At 58.4% G+C, this 17,414-nt stretch overlaps 4 protein-coding genes across 4 annotated transcripts; 3 read left to right on the top strand and 1 right to left on the bottom strand.

Moving 5' to 3' along the window:
- Positions 1–6,826: 6,826 nt before the first annotated feature.
- Positions 6,827–7,321, bottom strand: SPRG_20570 (hypothetical protein; the record flags this gene model as incomplete). The annotated part of the gene is made up of 1 exon (XM_012347132.1): positions 6,827–7,321. The coding sequence occupies one exon, from the start codon at positions 7,319–7,321 to the stop codon at positions 6,827–6,829; it is 495 nt and encodes a 164-aa protein (XP_012202522.1).
- A 727-nt stretch (positions 7,322–8,048) lies between these two features.
- Positions 8,049–9,698, top strand: SPRG_20569 (hypothetical protein; the record flags this gene model as incomplete). Its single annotated transcript, XM_012347131.1, has 1 exon — positions 8,049–9,698. One exon carries the CDS (start codon positions 8,049–8,051, stop codon positions 9,696–9,698), a length of 1,650 nt encoding a protein of 549 aa, XP_012202521.1.
- A 483-nt stretch (positions 9,699–10,181) lies between these two features.
- SPRG_20568 (hypothetical protein) lies at positions 10,182–13,715 on the top strand (the record flags this gene model as incomplete). Its single annotated transcript, XM_012347130.1, has 1 exon — positions 10,182–13,715. The coding sequence occupies one exon, from the start codon at positions 10,182–10,184 to the stop codon at positions 13,713–13,715; it is 3,534 nt and encodes a 1,177-aa protein (XP_012202520.1).
- A 1,156-nt stretch (positions 13,716–14,871) lies between these two features.
- On the top strand, positions 14,872–17,414 carry SPRG_08067 (hypothetical protein). Its single transcript, XM_012347036.1, has 8 exons — positions 14,872–15,502; positions 15,546–15,803; positions 15,855–16,022; positions 16,105–16,283; positions 16,339–16,425; positions 16,475–16,707; positions 16,750–16,868; positions 16,914–17,414. Exons 1-8 carry the CDS (start codon positions 14,945–14,947, stop codon positions 17,334–17,336), a joined length of 2,025 nt encoding a protein of 674 aa, XP_012202426.1. The 5' UTR covers positions 14,872–14,944; the 3' UTR covers positions 17,337–17,414.

Raw genomic sequence — 17,414 nt, 5'->3', positions numbered from 1 at the left:
GTCGTTGACCGATGCACCGTGTGGCCACGACATGTCGGTAATGACACGTCCATCTGTGGCGGTATCTTCCCTCTTCTTGGCCACCACAGCCATGGGGCTGCAGTGATACTTGACTTGAGGGTCGATCTTCCAATCAGACAACTGGCCTTCGTCAAGCACCATCATAACACCGCTGCTCTGCGCCTTCGCCAGATGGCGCAAAACCGCATCTGGGTTGGCGATGGCCGACTTGTGGTTGTCTTGACTGCGTCCTTCAGCCTTTTGTTCTTGACTGCGCTCGTCCACGACAAACGACGTGTTGAATCCGTCGAGACACATTCGCCACAATGGCTTTGTTGGGTCGAGGTTCATCGAGCGTTTGACCGCGCACGAGACGAGCCATGTCTTCAAGCGACATCTTGGCCTTGACCATGAGCTCGGACAGACCTTTGGCCATGTTGATGTCGATGGACGGTGCATCGTTGACGTCACTCTCTGGCCGCTCGACGCGGATACCATGTCGCTTCAGAGCGGTCCGGAGCTGATCAGTCACTCGCTGTCTTGCCTTCTCAAGCTCAGTCGCTCTCGCGACTGAGCTAAGGAGCACATCTTCCTTGTCAACTGCTCGTCCCTTCGTGAGACGTTTGCGCAGACCAACAAGCTCGGCGCGCGACGCGTTTTGCTTGGATCGAGCTCGCGTCAATCCAGCATACGCCAGCTTCATGCGCTGCGCCGTCGAGCCATCTTCATCGGTCTCGGTCTCGAACGACCGAGTTGACCCCGGCGTTGTACCGTCGAGTGCGGCACGTCGTGACGAGAGTCTTGCCGCTTGAAGCGGCGTGACTCCTGCCGGACCCGTAGAGAGCGAGTCATCGTCACCAGGCTCGGTCTCGAACGACCGAGTTGACCCCGGCGTTGTACCGTCGAATGCGGCACGTCGTGACGAGAGTCTTGCCGCTTGAAGCGGCGTGACTCCTGCCGGACCCGTAGAGAGCGGGTCATCTTCACCGCGATGTTCCGAGTCGCCTTCTCCTGGCTTTTGTGGCGGTCGTGAGCGCGTCCTGTCGCTTGACTGGCACCTTCACGCACACAGATGCGGGTACTTGCTCGAGACGCCACCCCAGAGTCCCTGTATGGTCGAGAGCACGCTTCTTGTTGCTCTTGGAATCGCATCCGTTGACGCTCAGATGGCGCAGACACACTGGACGTCCGTTGTGTGTAGGTTCCTCGCGCTTCCACTGCGGGACGGACGTCTCTTCCTTCTTCACGTGCTTTGCATCCTTGCTGCCAGCGCCGCTCGCAGTCGCTGCCTTCGTGCGCTTCTTGGGCGGCGCCTTCCCATCCGCATCGAAATTGCGGGCTTCCTTCTGCAGGATCTTGGTAATCTCATTGCTGAACATCACCGTGATATCGGGGTGTGCCAGGGAAGATCGCAAAGATGCGACCGTACACGGCTTCGCCACTCGCTAGTGCTGGTGAGGGCTGTTCCGGCATGATCACCACCGCTGATCCGACCACGTAGCCGTTGAAAGCCATCACGCAAAGAGGTTAGCGAAATACACTACCATACATATGCAAGCTAGAGAACCCCTTCCCATGCGTGGCAGTGGGATCTTGCGCGCGAGCCGTGGGACGAGGTTTGTAGCCGCCTTGCTAAAAGCACGGTTGCGTCTTGTCGCCCTTCTTCAAAAGGCACGGCGCCGCATCCCGCCAATTCCACCGAAAAAAGTACGATGGGACCCCCTCAATCCTGAACTGGTTTTCAGGAAAGCCACTTATTTTTTGACTTGCACTGAGTATGAGCAAGGAGTCCACAGACGACGAAGAAGGCGTTTCGCTTCACCGTGGCCTCGGATGTCATGCTTGTGAGCCCACATGCCACCCAACTGTCCGTGCCACACGACTGTCCTTACGGCCAGACCGCAAAGCGCTGGGAAGAGTTCGCCGAGCACATGTGTGTGATCCACCGTGACCTCGTCACAGTCATCAGGCGCCGCCGGCGCTCTGACGACCTTAGGACGGCCTTAGAGAACGATCGAGAGGCCACGACGGGGTGTTGGGCGAGAATCGCGACGAGAGGGAGTGCGAGCAGGGCGTCGTCCATGACCGGTCCAAAGCGAAAAACTTCTGCACGTTTGCAAAACATCGGACGCGCCCACTTTTCATCTTTGAGTTTTCAGGAATGTCGCGCGCCGAACAATCCTGAATTCCACGCTTGCAAAATCACTCTATTGACGTCGTAATTTACGACGTCGCTGACCGGCAGGCTTTTTGCCCTCGTTTAACGTTGGAGGAACGCGGTCCGAAGTGCTTGACATTTGCAATGAACCTGTCGGCTGCAAGCGGTCATCTCGACGTCGTCGCCTTTCGTTGCACAAGGCGATCCCTGGGAACAAGACTGGGTGGCGGAAGCATGCAGCACCAACAACGTGCCGCTTGTCGAATTTCTCCACGAGCGCTCGGACGCGTACAATCACTCCAAGGCTCTCGATATGGCGGCCTTTAATTGGACGTGGAACGTGGTGCACTTTCTCTTGGCCAACTGCATCGTCGACGACTCTCACCTTGCGCTCCTGCAGGCCCTCACCGTTCGCAAACTCGAAGCCGCAGCTCAAATTCTTCCGCGACGACAAATGTCTTCAAGACACTGTAACCAACCACAACGCCGAGGCGATGCGCTTCCTCCTCGCAGCAGGCGTTGGCCAGCCTCGCAACTGCCTCATCAAGTTTTTCAGGTCGTCGAAACTTTGTGACTGAGAGCAAACTTCTGCTGCCGTACTGCATGCACGCGACACGACATCTCGGCAACATCCTCTTCCTCTTGGACCTTTTGAAGATACCCGGCGGCCGCCGTGCAACAATCGTTTGGGTGATCACGCCCGAGCTCGCGTACCAAGGACCAAAGGCCAACCCTACGATTCAGCTAAAACCGATCGTGGCGGCACGCGCAACTGCGCTGCTGCAATCCGGCAACGTTGTCAACTGGGCGTTGATTTTTGTGATTGGTCATCTCCACGCAATCGACGCGACGGTCACCCTTGGACAGCCCCAGACCAAGACAGCTTTGGTCTCCGACGCCGAGCTCAAGACGGAGCTTACGCGCGTGCTCGCGACCAAGCGCAAGCGCTGAGCTTGAGACAATAGATGTTGGTCAGTACAGTAGTAGTGGAGCTAACAACAACAATGAGATTGATTTGATGCACCGATTCCACCACCGGAAACCTTTATCGCACGGCTTGCATCTCAGAGGACCCGTCGTGGACGAGGCTTGCCACAACCCAATGTCTAAATCTTTGGACAAGTTGTCTTTTTCATCGACTATTTGGTTAATCTCTGCAGCATGGCTGTCGCAGCAACAATGACATTCGACAGAAGCTGCTTTCGGCCCATTCGAAACGTGAGCGCCACCAATAGGCGGTCGGGGAGGTCGTTGGTTTGCAGCAAGGCGGCGTCTTCTTCGAGCGAGGTGGGAAACGCAGCAGCGAGTTCTTCCAGCACCTCAATGAGGACCGTAATGGCCTTGATCTCGACGCGGACGTCCGACAGCGGGCATGAGACATCAACGTCCTCGCAGTACGCCGTCAAGAAATGGCAGCAAAAGTACGGTAGCAGTGACTCAACGGACGTGTCATGCGTCAATCGGAAGCTGGTCTTGAACGGCATGAGGTGCGCCTTGCTGAGGACCGCGCGACGCTCCGTCTTGGACAAGGCACTCGGGTACGACGCCGCGAGGTGCAGGTCCATGTCGATATAGTCCCAGGCGTTTTCGCGCAGCGCAAAACCATAGTGGAGCAGCAGTTGGTCTAGTGCAAGCTATGAAATGTGTAGGAGATAGCATAGATAGTAGTACGGTTGGGGCGTCGGCCGTATCTGTTGAAGACTTGGTCGCCGCGCTTGTAAGCGATGGACGATTGCCACTCAAACGTCTTGTCTTCGTACGCATACATGGTGGCGTGGTTGGCGTGGTTGAGCATGTCGGCAAAAGGCACAAGCGATGACCACGGAAGGGACCGGCCTACGCTATCGCATTTGGAATAGCTTGGAGGAATTTCGAATACCGGTACCAAACGTGCGTGCTTGGATCGTCTGCCACGCAAAATGAAAGGTTTCGAATGGAAAGCTTGTCGCGTTAAAGAGCTCCTGTATACAAGATGTCAGACATAGTATCGAAAATGGATGGAGATGTACCGGGTAGAGGCGGAAGAGGCGCTCGGTGAGGCGCTCGTACCACGTGACGATCTCGGCATTGCGCTGGTTGGCGATCTCCAAGAGGCGCCTACGTAGTGTCGATGGCCAATAAGATATCATTTCTACAATAAGAAGATGTACGGGTCTTGCAAGGACGCGAGCTCGTCGATGGTCCAGTTTTGGATCGACTCGGGCGTGGGCAGCATCGAGAGGTACGGGTAGTAGAATGAGTGCGGGCCAAGGTCCATGTGGTGCGCCACGAACGTCGCCAAGAGCGGATCATCGCGGGCAAAGAGGTCGGAATGTCGGGCAAAGATCGGGCCGAGGTCCGGGTCGAGCTTCACGGACGCCTCCGAGATCATGAGCGCCTCGGGAATCGACATGGCGACTTCATTGGGCACGAGATCCCGCGTCGCGACGACGCCACGGCCGCCATCAAGGTCGTGCGTGATGGCGAGCGCGTCGATCTTGGCGCCATTCTCTGTGAGCCAGCGCAAGAAGCGGGCTTCGTCCTTGTCGGCCATCCTGCGGTCGATCGCAAGAATTCGATATGTGCATGAACTTACAAGGTGGTAGTACGCTATGAGTGGCAACGAGGAACAAGACAGTGTGCGGGTCTTCCGGTCTATATTTACCACTTTACTGGTGGGCAGCGTGACAACGCGCGCCCGTGTGACCAATCGGTGAACCGGATGACAATCCGGTTAATGCCGGATTGGGTCGTGGAGGGGGAAAACCGGATAGCTGCTCATCGCAGCTGCTTCCGGGGCCAAAGCCACCTCCACTGAAGGCATATACAGGAGTTTTGCGGGTAGTGGCCACCAACTGCGTTGGTGGAGCACTCCGAGAACTTCCCGTTCCGACGATGTATTGGCGTACAGTACATTGTCCTTTTCAGGGTCGCGTATCACCACGCTGCGGAGCGATCAAGGAGCATGAGAGCTGGCCCTTGCGCTGTCTTGTGAGTTACTGCATATCGTTGACTCCGGTGACACTGTAGCAGGCGTGTCTGTCTTGCCACGTAAAACCAGATGGCTGGACGAGATGGTCAGTCCTTGCGCCATAGAGCGCCACGTCATAGGCTCAACCAAGGGAATAAATAAGCTTATTTATTTCCTTGGCTCAACATACCTGGTACCGAGGCTGAACGGTGGTGCAAGATACCGAGAACTTCTACAGCGCGAGCACCGACAGCCGTCATACGCCTTCAAGTTATGTTTCTGTCATAGATGCTGCCGTGTCGATCATTTCGAGACGCACACACTTCGACGAGCTCTGAGGGACGTCTGCAAAGGAGGTCGAGAATGCACGTTGCCAATGGATAGTCGTGATGTTAAGATGCAGACGGCACCTTCTAATAGTTCCTAGTCGATCCCCCTCCTTTTTGACCAGACAGTGGTTTGCGTAGGACGTGTGGGATGCATGCCGCGTGGATGTCGTCCCTTTCGTCTCTTCCCCAGTGGCGTTGGTATCGACAAGGTGGTTCTTGGCATTAGGCAGTGCCGCCAGTTGCGCTTAGATTTTCGCTTATTTAAGTACATCTTCCCGAATTTCGTCGCACTCCAAGACCGCGACCGCAGAGGAAGCAAGCTACGTGGCAATGCGTCAATACGTCTGGCCAGCGGCTTATATTAGTACCGGGTAGGTAGTACGCCGTTTCGTGGTTGAAGGCAGTCAAACTACACATGTAGTGTACTTGATTGAGTGCATTTATCTTACGTTCATCCGGCAACGGAATAAGTCTTGATACGGCGTCATTTCCGAATTTGACAGCACGAGCGTACGCGGGAGCCATGTCATGGACCTTCGTCGGCAGCGTCTTGCAGCAGCCCGAAATTGCCAGAATTGTTTTTGGCTACCTGGTGGGGTTCGAACACAGAGACGTGCGTCCACAGTTTGTCGTCTGCCGGGAGCTCGTCGAGTTTGATGCCACCCGTGGAGGATACGAATGCGACGCGTCGTTCCGCAAGGCGTTCATGCCCGAGAAAGAGTGGCGCCGAACGCGGCCCGATGAAGTCTCCGCGTTCTCTGCGTGCTCGTACGGTCTACACCGACACCAGCGTGACGAACGTCTGCTGCTCCACTTGTCGATTACCGAGGGCATCTTCATCCTCGTCCAACGCATTCTTGGCTGCCAGCCCAACCTCGCTTCCGAAGATGCGATCGTCTTGGCCCTTACGAAGGGTCATATGGATATTGCCGAGCTCCCACTGGATGCTCGAGTGACCGTACCCGAGCTCCACCGACGCATGAGCTTTGCCCCTCGCGCGGGTACGTCGCAGTACTATTATACTGATCGATTTGTTGCTGTTAGGTCCACTACTCGAATCGACTTACTTTCGATTGGCGCTTGCGATCGGTCGCGAGCACGCGCGTAAGCTGCGTCTTGAGCTCGGCGTCCGAGACCAACGCTATCTTGGTCTGGAGCTGTCCAAGGGTGGCCTTGCCACACCGCGGTGCAAACAGTGTGCCGACCACTCGAACGCAGCACATCCACGTAAGCACAAACGCGTACTCACTTCTTCGCCCTCCGACTCAATACGAAAAAGAGTTTTTGGATTACACATCTTTAACGATCAACTACTAACATGTAAGCTCAATTCTACTACCTAACCTCATCGAGACGCGATATCATTCGCACGCGGGCGCTGCCATCGCCCTAAGCAGCGAGCGACGGCGGGCCGTAGCGCACCGTGTCCCAGATCTTGTCGACATTGCCGTTGGCCGACACAAAGAGTCGCCGGCCATCGCACGCGTTGCGCACAACCGCGTGGCTGCCGTCAACGGTATTCAAAATGACGAGCGCGGGTAAGAACCGGATGTGAAAGTGCTCGCGCAATGCCGCTTGGCGCGTGCGGTCGGCCCACGGCAAGGCAGGAAACGGCATCTCGTCGTGGTAGAGGCAAAAGTCGTCCTCGGATTTGTCGCTCGAGACAAAGACCACGTCAAAGTCCGGGTGCGCGTCCAGAATGTCGTCGTACAGCGTCGAGAGCGTAGGCGTAAACTCGCGGCACGGACCGCACCAGTGGGCGCTAAAGTAGAGGCCGACGACCGACGTGGATGCGAGATGGTCTGCCGTCGCAACCTCCTTGCCGCCACTCAAGCGCAAACGAGGACCCACGAGGTCGTGCCACGAGGTCATGAGGCTTGTCATGCTGCAAGGTGCAAAAATCAAAATGGCGCCGTGATGCCAGAATAGTCATGCCGTGATGTGATTGGCTAAAATCCAGGCGGTGGAGTGTGGCCGTGACCAATCCCATCGGTACAAACCTGGTGGGCCACGCGGTACAGCATCGCGGATTGGACCACTCTATTGGACGTTTGATTGGCGTATTTGTATTCTTTTAGACCAATTGGGAGGCTCCCAAGGCGCTGCTTCCATTGGGAGCAGCACCAACAGAGTCGGCACGCAACCAAGGCGCCGACTCAAAGTCTGAAATGAAATGCCTCATACTCGGTCTACCGATAGAGCACGAATGGGAGAGCACGGAACGCCATCTGAAGTCGCCGCTGGAGGCGTATCACGAGAGATAATGACAAATCCATTGAACCAAGGCGCCAGCCATGATGTCGGCGCTAGCTGTCGGCACTGGTGCGTGTAGCCAGCGGGGACAAGGCGACGAAGCAGTGACGCAATCACACGACTGGACCGCGGACGCAAAATGCGGGCTATACTTCACTCAAACCGTCAATGCATACATCAACGGTCGGTCCATACCCATACCCAATGGTCCATACCAGTAGAAAGGACACATTTCAAGTCTCACGACGTGACGATGCTATTTCAACTTGCATTTTGTATATAATACAAACCGCAAGATACCTGCCTGTCTCGTATGCCAAATGCCAATCAGACGCGACCTCGACGTGCACCGTGAGCAATGGCAGCGACGACGTGGCGCGTGCTCTTGCTGGCGCCGGCAGTCGTCTCGGGCCTCTTTGTCTTTCCGGACAACTGCGGTCGGCCGGGCTTCATCGCGGTGCCAGACGAGCTCCGATGCGCCTGCGCCCACGCGACGCGCGTCTCGACCATCGACTACCTCAGCCTCCACTACTGCGATATGGATGCGCTGCCGCTCATCTCGGTCACGCTGCTCTCGACACTGCTCTGCCTCCTCTTTTACAGCGTCGGCGACACGACCGATCGGTATATGGTCCCGGCCGTCACGTCGATCGCAGCCATGACGCGACTCGACCCGAGCGTCGCCGGCGCCACGCTCCTCGCCTTTGCCAACGGCGCGCCCGACCTCTTCTCGTGCGTCGCATCCTTCTCGGGCGCGCACACGCACAGCGGGTTTGGCGTCGGCGGGCTGATCGGCAGCGGCCTCGTTGTCGCTGTCTTTACGCTCGGGCACTTGGCGTATCTCGCGGATGGCTTTGATCTGCGCAAGTCGCCGTTCATGCGCGACGTCGCGTTCTACCTCGTGACGGTACTTGGGCTCTTGCTCGCCTACCGCGTTGGCTACATCTCGGTGCCCATGGCCATCGCCGCGATCGGTTGGTATGCCGTCTACACGGTCTCGGTCGTGCGCATGCCCAGCATGCCGCCGCCAGCGATCGAGGACGACGACGACGACGACAAAGCACATGTCGTGCTGCCCGCCACCACCGCCACGGAGGACATTGCTGTGTCGATGGATCCCAAGGAGGAGGACGATGAAGATGACGAATGCGCGTCGACGACCGACACACTCATGAGCGTCGACGAGTCGCCGCGGTCGTTCTGGTGCGACGTCACCGACTGGGACAAGGTCGGGCGACTGCACAAGGTGGTGCTTGTGCTGCTCGCGCCGTTTCTCTTGGCGCGCCACGTCACGGTGCCCCGGCTCGAGTCGCCCGTCGTCTCGCGCAAGGAGCTCACGACCGTCGCCTTTGCCTTGCCGTCCTTTCTTTTGGCGGTGAGTACGCGGTTTGTGCACGTGCCTCTGACGGCGTTTGGTGCTGCGCTCGTCGTTAGCACTGTCCTCGCGGGCCTCACGTACCATTGGTGCGACGGTGCGCGTCGGTCGTGGCAGCTTCTCCGATCGTTCCTTGCCCTCTTTCTCTCGAGTCTCTGGGTCTTTGTGATTGGCCACGAGATCGTCGCCGTCATGTACGTCCTCGGTGTCGGCGTCGGGATCTCGAGTGGAACACTTGGTATCCTCGTGCTCGCGTGGGGCAACTCGATCGGCGACTTTGTCGGGAACCGCGCGCTGGTCCGGCAAGGCCACGTGCACATGGCGACGGCGGCGTGCATTGCCGGGCCGATCTTCAACACGCTCGTTGGCGGCGGCCTCTCGCTGCTGCTCGGCTGTCTCTACGCCACCAACCACCGCGTCGCGATCTGGAGCGCCGACCACAATGGATCGCTCGGCATTGGTTTTGTTGTCTTGGCCATCGCGCTGCTCTCGCTCTTGGTGCTCGGGTCAAGGTACCCGGCCAAAGACATTGAGCTCACGCCGACCTTTGGGCTCTTCCTCGTCGCCCTCTACAGCCTCTTTTGCGTCTGGACCCTCGTGGACGAGACATCGAGCAGGCAAAACAACGACTGAAGGGATGACATCCCGTCCAATGTACTAGTAGTGTTGCGGAATAGCGTGGTAACGTTTTGTACTCCAAGTATGATAGAATCTGTCGACAGTGGGAATATGTAGAAAGCAAAATGTAGCGAGCAAGCTACATGCGAGGCATGTGGTGTGACGAGAAGAGACCCCGACTGGAAGGGACCTGTGCACGCAACGTCGTCTTCATCACCCCACTGTTAGTTGATGCGGCGGGATAGATCAATCACGTGCTGGATAGATCAATCATGTGCTGGATAGATCCAACGTCATCGTTTCTTGGATAGTCCGTGGCTGGTTACCATTCGCGCAGCGCCACTCGGTCGGTTGATGCACATCAACCGGAAACCGCCCACCAGCGCTGAAGTTCGCTTCCACATGTCGCGTATTTGAATTGCATACAAACAGTAGTATTATCTGAAGCGAAACTTGGCACGCGCGAACTTGCACGTCACCAGCATTCCGCGTTTGGCGATGGGTGGCACGAAGGAGGAGGCGACGTCGTCTCCGTCGGCGGCGTACATGGAGGTCCTTCGGAACCTCGATGGCACCATCGAGACGCCTGGCCAGTACGCTTTGACGGGCGAGCTCTTTGGCATTGGCCCGCCCAAGCTTGGCGTCGACCGCTCGCAAGGCTACAAGCCGTCGCCGGATCTGGTGCCGGTCAAGCAGCCCGCGTCGGTCATCGCCAGCTTTGGCGCTGCGCCGCTCGTCGTGCCCAAGGAGCACATCTACTTTGTCCAAGGCGAGCACGAGTGGGTGCGCTACCTCAACGGCTGGATGCTGCACAACGTCACGAGCGTCCTCAAACCCGTTTGCAAGCACATCACGTTCCATCTCTCGCATGTGACGATCGACGGTCCCGGCGCATTGCCCGTGCTGACGCCGTCGCATGTGCCCCGAGGCTCATTCGGAACATTGGCGATTGCGCTGCCGTCGACGTGCGTTCGGCGCATCACGTTGTCGGGCAACGACGACGCCACTGCGTGGATGCCCTTTACGGATATGACCATGAGCTTTGCTGCGTGGTACAACGACTGCAGCATCACCGTAGCACCGATCGCAACACCGGGACACCGGGCGTACCTTGTGTACAGCTTGGTCAGCAGCGACGGCGAGCCGCATCGGACGAGCCCGGCATCGACGTACTCCGCCGCCGGCGAGCTCGCGGCCCTCGCTGCCCAACCCCACCAGCTCGACACGACGTATGCGTACCGGCTCTTCAACAAGACCATCGATTTGCGGTTCGAGGCGCTTCAAGGTCGGGATGCTGCGTTTCTCAAGGCACTGGTCGCCGCTGGGACGTTTGATGTCGCGCTCGTCCGGGCGCCTCGGCGCAAGCTCACGCGCGCCGACCTGCACACGCACGAGTGCAACACGAGGCCGCGCGAAGACTTTGGCCGACGACCCAAAGTAGCGACCGCACCAAAGCGGACGAAGCTACCTTCCGAGGAGCGCACGCCGCACGGCTACGACGAGATTGGCATCAAGCACTTGGATGCAGACCTCGACGACCATGACGATCCAGACACGGACGCGTCGGACGCCGGCGACTGCAGCGACGACGACATGTTCTACCAGGACGTCGAGGAAGGGCAGCCACGATCCAAGACGAAAAAAGATGCGTTCCACGAAGACCGTCTGTACTTTGTGGACAACGCCGTCGACACGAGCTTTCCCGATGCTACCAAATTGAAGAAGAAGAAGAAGAAGAAGGCGGGCACGAAGCGCCGCCGCGACGAAGCAGACTTCGACGACGACGACTATTCTCAGGCAGTAAGGCGTTGGCGGTATTACAGTGACGCTGATGCCGACGACGACGACGACGACGACGACGACGACGACGACGACGACGACGACGACGACGGAACCGTCGACGCGTATGAATTCGTCCCCGACAACAACGAGTACAATAACGAGTACGACGACGAGTACGACGAAGCGTACTGCCGGTACACGCCGTATGCCACCCGCAACACGGCAGACGACGGCAACGAAAGCGATGTCGGTGTCAACGCGGCGTATCGACGCATGCGTGAAGACTACATGTATGACAGTCATTGCGGCTGCGACAAGATCCGCACACGCAAGCCGTGGCGCCGCATCACCGAAGCGCTCCTGCACCCAACGTCGTCGGATGCCATACAAGCTGCGCTCCTCCATCGGTCGGTCGGGCGCTGGGTCACACGGCGCGGTCTCCGGCGACTGCGCTCCGTCCTCCTCGTGTTTTGGCCCAAGCGCCACCGAGCGCGTATCGTTGGACTTGATGCCGCCGCCGCTGCTCTCGAGAAGGACGAGCCAAGTCAGCTTGGCTTTGCAACGACCGACGACGCCGCCGCCAGCCTCATCGACGCGATCGGTGCCCCGGGCGTGCGCTTCACCGACGCCCACGTGGCCGCGGTCGGCGCGTATCTGCTGCGCCACCCGTCACCGGATTTGGTGGCGGGCTTTCTACCATTTAGCTTTACGATGCGCAAACGAACGTCCCGTCGCCGCGGTCTCTACTGGTTCCAAGCCGCCATCGCTACGTACGGTGTCGCTGCGATCGCCAGTAAAGTGGTCGCTCTCTGCACGCCCAAGCACAAGGGCATCTACTTCCTTGGCAAAACCATCCTTTGGATGCGCCGGCTTTTCATCTCCAGCGCAGCGCACACCGCGCAAGACGGCTTTGGCCCGCTCCTCGTCCAGTGCTGGCAGACCATTGCGATGCAGCTCGCGGCCATTCCGTCGCTCGATGCGTACCCGTATGTCATGCCGGACCGCCTGCACGCACCGATGCTCCAAGCGGCGCTCGAGCTCGAGGCGGCGGCCACCGCGATTTCCTCGCAGCCCTTTCCGACCACTGTGTATGCCTTCACAACGACTGTCTACAAGGAAGACGTGCTCGTCACCATCGTCCTCCCGGCGGTTCTCAAAGCGTCGCCGACATCGGTTGCGACACCGTTCGTTCCTCGGCTGCAGCGAAATCTCCCGAGTCTTTACGACGCGCTCACCAAGTCAACTGGAATGATGGGCTGTTGGCGGATCCTTCGCTTTCATGCACGGTACGGTGACGTCCTCGCGGTCTACAAGGAGGGGGCGGTGCTTCCCGAAGCCGACTACGACGTCATATGCACCCTCCTGTATGCTCTGCGCAGCAGCGGCATGGCGCTGTCGGACGCCGACGCCACCGCGATCGCCGACGATGTCCTTACCCGGACGCGGGATGTGGTCGTCGCAACGGTGGCGCGGCAATCCAATGCCCGTGGGAACCCACTGCTTGTCATGGCGCTCGTGTGGAAGGTACCGCAAGCACTCGCGGCCTGCCACTTGCTCTCGCCTCAATACGTCACCCGCCTACTCAATGCTGTCACCGACGTTGTCCTCGCGGCCCCCGATGGGCTCTACTACGTCCGCCGCGTCCTCTACCCGCTCCTCCGATACCTCGACGTGATCTTGACCATGTACACGGCGCAGCGCGACCAGCTCGCGACGAGTATACGAAATGTGCTTCAAGGCGCCTTGGATGTCACGGAAGTCGCGTCGCCGGTGCAGCTTCGAGGATTGTGCGGCTGCGCCGAGTGCACGGCGATGACGGGTCATCTCGCCGACCAAGGGGCACTCCGGAGTCTGAGTGAGGTCGTGCCAGCGACCTGCGTCGGGCTTCGCGCCGCCATTTCGAAGTTACCACGCTATCATCCACGCGTGACGCTGACGCTGCTTGGACCGACGACGGCTGGTCTCCGTATCTGGACGCAAGCAGGTGCCCAAGCACAGCGCCAGCGGGACGAAGCCATGGTGGGCTACCTGGCTGGGGCGCGCGCGGCGCCAATGCGAGCCGAGGCAGACGACGCCATCGCAGCGCTGGAAGCGGCGCTGCCTCTTTTGCCGACGACACCACCGGTGGTCCGATCATATCATAACTGGAACCGCGGTACCAACTACGGCTACGGCGGCATCTACTACGAAGACTCTGGTGGCACCTACTTTGACTATTTGGGCGATCAGGACTACCAGTACGACTATTAGTTGATGACACGCTTGGTTTTTATACATTAAAGTGCTTTATAACACGTAACCTTCGACGCAACATGCGTCGTCCTTGCGCATCGATGAGTCCAAGGCAAGTTGCCGCCCACACAAGCCGTCCGATGCGCTGGCTCCAGCGACTCGTGTCTTCCTTCTTGATGCGATTTTTATCCGTACGAGCCAAGTAGGAAGCCGCTGCACAGAGCTGCGCGAGTCATCGGTACTTCTGAACCTGCCGCACAAAACGCAGCAAATGATAGAAGCCCTTGCACTGACGCGCCGTCTGGCTCGCCCAAGTGCAATCTGGGCGGTGGGGCTCGGCGCCTCGCAGCGAACAGGACCGTCGAAGAAGCGAGCTGTCGAGGCGAAAGCTTCGCGATGCACCCATGCGCTTGGCCGCCATCTTGCGGTGCACAGACATGCACCATGATCGGCCTTGGGATTTAGGGCAAGGGATTGCGCAACCAGCCACTGGTGAATACCGTATGGTATGCAAAAGGCCTGTTGCAGATGGGTGCGATGTCGGACGTCGGACACGGGCAGACACGGGTAGCCGACGCTGCACTACAATAAGAAAAAGGTGCTTGGCAGCCACGTGGCGTCGGACGTGACCGCACCCAATGCTCGTCCGACCTTGCCCTTGCAGGCTTCTTCGGCGCATCAACCGTACAGCGTATGTTGGCATCCTCATCATCATCCAACGACGTTGAAGAACACTCGCCGGCGACGTCGAGGACCAGATTTCTGCTGCCTCCTCGCGTCCGTTCCCTGCACACGCTTGTCGTCGTTCTCGACAGCCGGTGGACTAAGTTCAAGGTGGGGACGACCACGGACACGAAGCCGACCTTCCTTTGGTCCCTCGTGTTATTAGCTTTTCCGGTAGCCATCTCCACGCTGTAGCAGCGCCAGACTGCAGCCGCCCATCTCGTTTGTTCGTAGTATGGGAACGGTGAGCGTCTGGTTCGTGGTCTGGTAGCGCTCTGATCCGAGCACATCATCCCTCGACGTGCCAACTTCAAGAAAGCTCGGCACTTTATTGACCACATTGCCGTTTCTTCCATCTTACCGTCCGCAATGTACGCTTGATAGTGCGATTTGTATGCAATGTACGTTGTACGTCGTTGTATGTACAGTACGTACGTGTATCAGAAAGGCGGGCGGCGATCCTGGCTCCGATTCCAAGGCGCTCAGATCTGCATTCGCCACCTCGTGCGCAGTCGTTTGGTAGTATGCTGCTTCGCCGGACCGCGCCGTCGCTCCACTGCTTGTGCCGCAGCAGCCGCGTCTTTAGCGCCGCTGCGCCACCCACGAAGAAGCACTACCTGACCGAGTACCGCAAGAGCATCGACGACCCCGAGGCGTTCTGGGACGCCGCCGCCAAGGACATTCACTGGTTCAAGCCGTACACCAAGGTCCTCGACAAGACCAACGCGCCTTTCTACAAGTGGTTTCCCGACGGCGAAATGAACACATGCTACAACGCGCTCGACGTGCATGTCGCCAACGGCAAGGGCGACGCGCCAGCCATCTTTTACGAGAGCCCGATGACCGGCACGAAGCGCACCATCACGTACGCCGAGCTGCTTGAACATGTCGAGGTGCTCGCGGGGGCGCTCGCACGCCAAGGCGTCACGAAGGGCGACCGCGTCGTCATCTACATGCCGATGATCCCGGAAACGGCCATGGCGATGCTGGCCTGCGCCCGTCTCGGCGCGATCCACTCGGTCGTCTTTGGCGGCTTCTCGGCCAAAGAGCTCGCGGTGCGCCTCGAGGACGCCAAGCCCAAGGTAGCGCTTGCACTAGTCGACGCTTTGTGCTTCAAAATCATAGGTCGTGCTGAGTGCGAGCTGCGGCCTCGAGCCCAAGGGGATCATCGAGTACGAGCCGATGCTCAAGGGCGCGACCGAGCTCTCAGCGCACAAGCCCGAGCTCTGTGTTGTCTACCAGCGCCAGAAGCGCCACTACAACCTCGGCGAAAACGACATGTCGTGGGCCGACTTTATCGATGGCGCGACGCCGCATGCGTGCGTGCCCGTCAAGTCGACCGACCCGCTCTACATTCTGTACACGTCTGGCACAACGGGCAAGGTACTCGCTCTCTCACTTGACGTTGCTTGTACGAGCTTTGCTCTCTTGTAGCCCAAGGGCGTTGTCCGGGACCACGGCGGCCACAACGTCGCGCTCAAGTGGGCGATGCAAAACATTATGGGCATGAACCCGGGCGAGACGTACTGGGCGGCTTCCGACTTTGGCTGGGTCGTCGGCCACTCGTTCATTGTCTACGCGCCGCTCTTTCACGGCTGCGCGGTATGTTTCCCTCATCTTGGATACGTCTCGATACTCTTGGATACTTTTGGATTGTATCGAGGCTCATCATATATGTGCATAGACAGTCATTTACGAGGGCAAGCCCGTGGGCACACCGGACGCCGGTGCGTTCTGGCGCGTCATCTCGAGCTACAACGTCAAAGCGCTCTTCACGGCCCCGACGGCGCTCCGTGCGATCCGAAAAGAAGACCCGGATGCTACCTTTCTGCACAAGTACAAAAAACACATGTCGCACCTAAAGTCGGTCCTTTCTATCAATGTATCAAGTCAGATAATCTCACCTGGCATACTGTAGGACGCTCTTTGTGGCGGGCGAGCGCGGGGATCCAGCGACGATCCAGTTCTTCACGGACCAGCTCCAGCTGCCGATCGTCGACAATTGGTACGACGCTTCGAATTGCATCGATACTACATAGCGTGCGTGCCATTAGGTGGCAAACCGAGATTGGCTGGCCCGTCTGCTCGCAGATGATGGGGATGGACCAGAGCAACGACAACGGCAGCGAGCACCCTGGGATCAAGTACGGGTCGGCGTCGCGCCCTGTCCCAGGGTTCGACGTTGTGCTCCAAGACAAGTTTTACGCGACCGAAGACAAGACACACGAGCACGACCCAAACGACGTGGCCGAAGGCAGCATCCTCTTGCGCCTGCCGCTGCCGCCTGGTAGCCCGTCTCGGCGTTGAACTTGATTAACGCATCGGATAGGCACGTTCACCACCTTGTACAACAACGACGTCGAGTACGTGACCAAGTACATGGACGAGCATCCGGGCTACTACACGACGGGCGACGCCGGACACATTGACGACGACAATTACGTCTACGTACGAAAAGACAATAGTGTACAACATCGTACAACGCAAGTGTAGATCATGTCGCGCACCGATGACATCATCAACGTGGCCGGCCACCGGCTCTGTACGGGCGCGATCGAAGAGGTCATTCAGGCCGACGACAACATTGCCGAGTGCGCAGTGGTCGGCGTGGCCGATGCGCTGAAAGGCCACATCCCGGTGGCCTTTGCGGTTTTGAAATCCAACACGACCGCATCGAAAGAAGCGGTCGCGGCCTCGATCGTCGCCCGCGTCCGGACGCAAATTGGGAGTTTTGTGTGCTTGAAGGACGTGCTCGTCGTCGACCAGCTGCCAAAGACGCGGTCCGGCAAGATTGTCCGGCGCACGATCCAAGCGATCGCAGACTCGCGGCCGTACACAGTACCCGCGACGATCGAAAACGAGTCGGTGCTGGTCGAGATTGAAAAATCGCTCCAGACCATCGGGTACGCCAAGTAGCCACGTGCGTAGTGTCGTGTCCTCTGTTCATGTGATGCAAAATGCATAATTAACCTAAATGTTGTTGCATTCCGTATA

This window comes from Saprolegnia parasitica, assembly GCF_000151545.1.
Source record: "Saprolegnia parasitica CBS 223.65 unplaced genomic scaffold supercont2.33, whole genome shotgun sequence".
Taxonomy (NCBI): Eukaryota; Oomycota; class Saprolegniomycetes; order Saprolegniales; family Saprolegniaceae; genus Saprolegnia; species Saprolegnia parasitica.
This window is presented reverse-complemented; position numbering and strand designations above follow the sequence as displayed.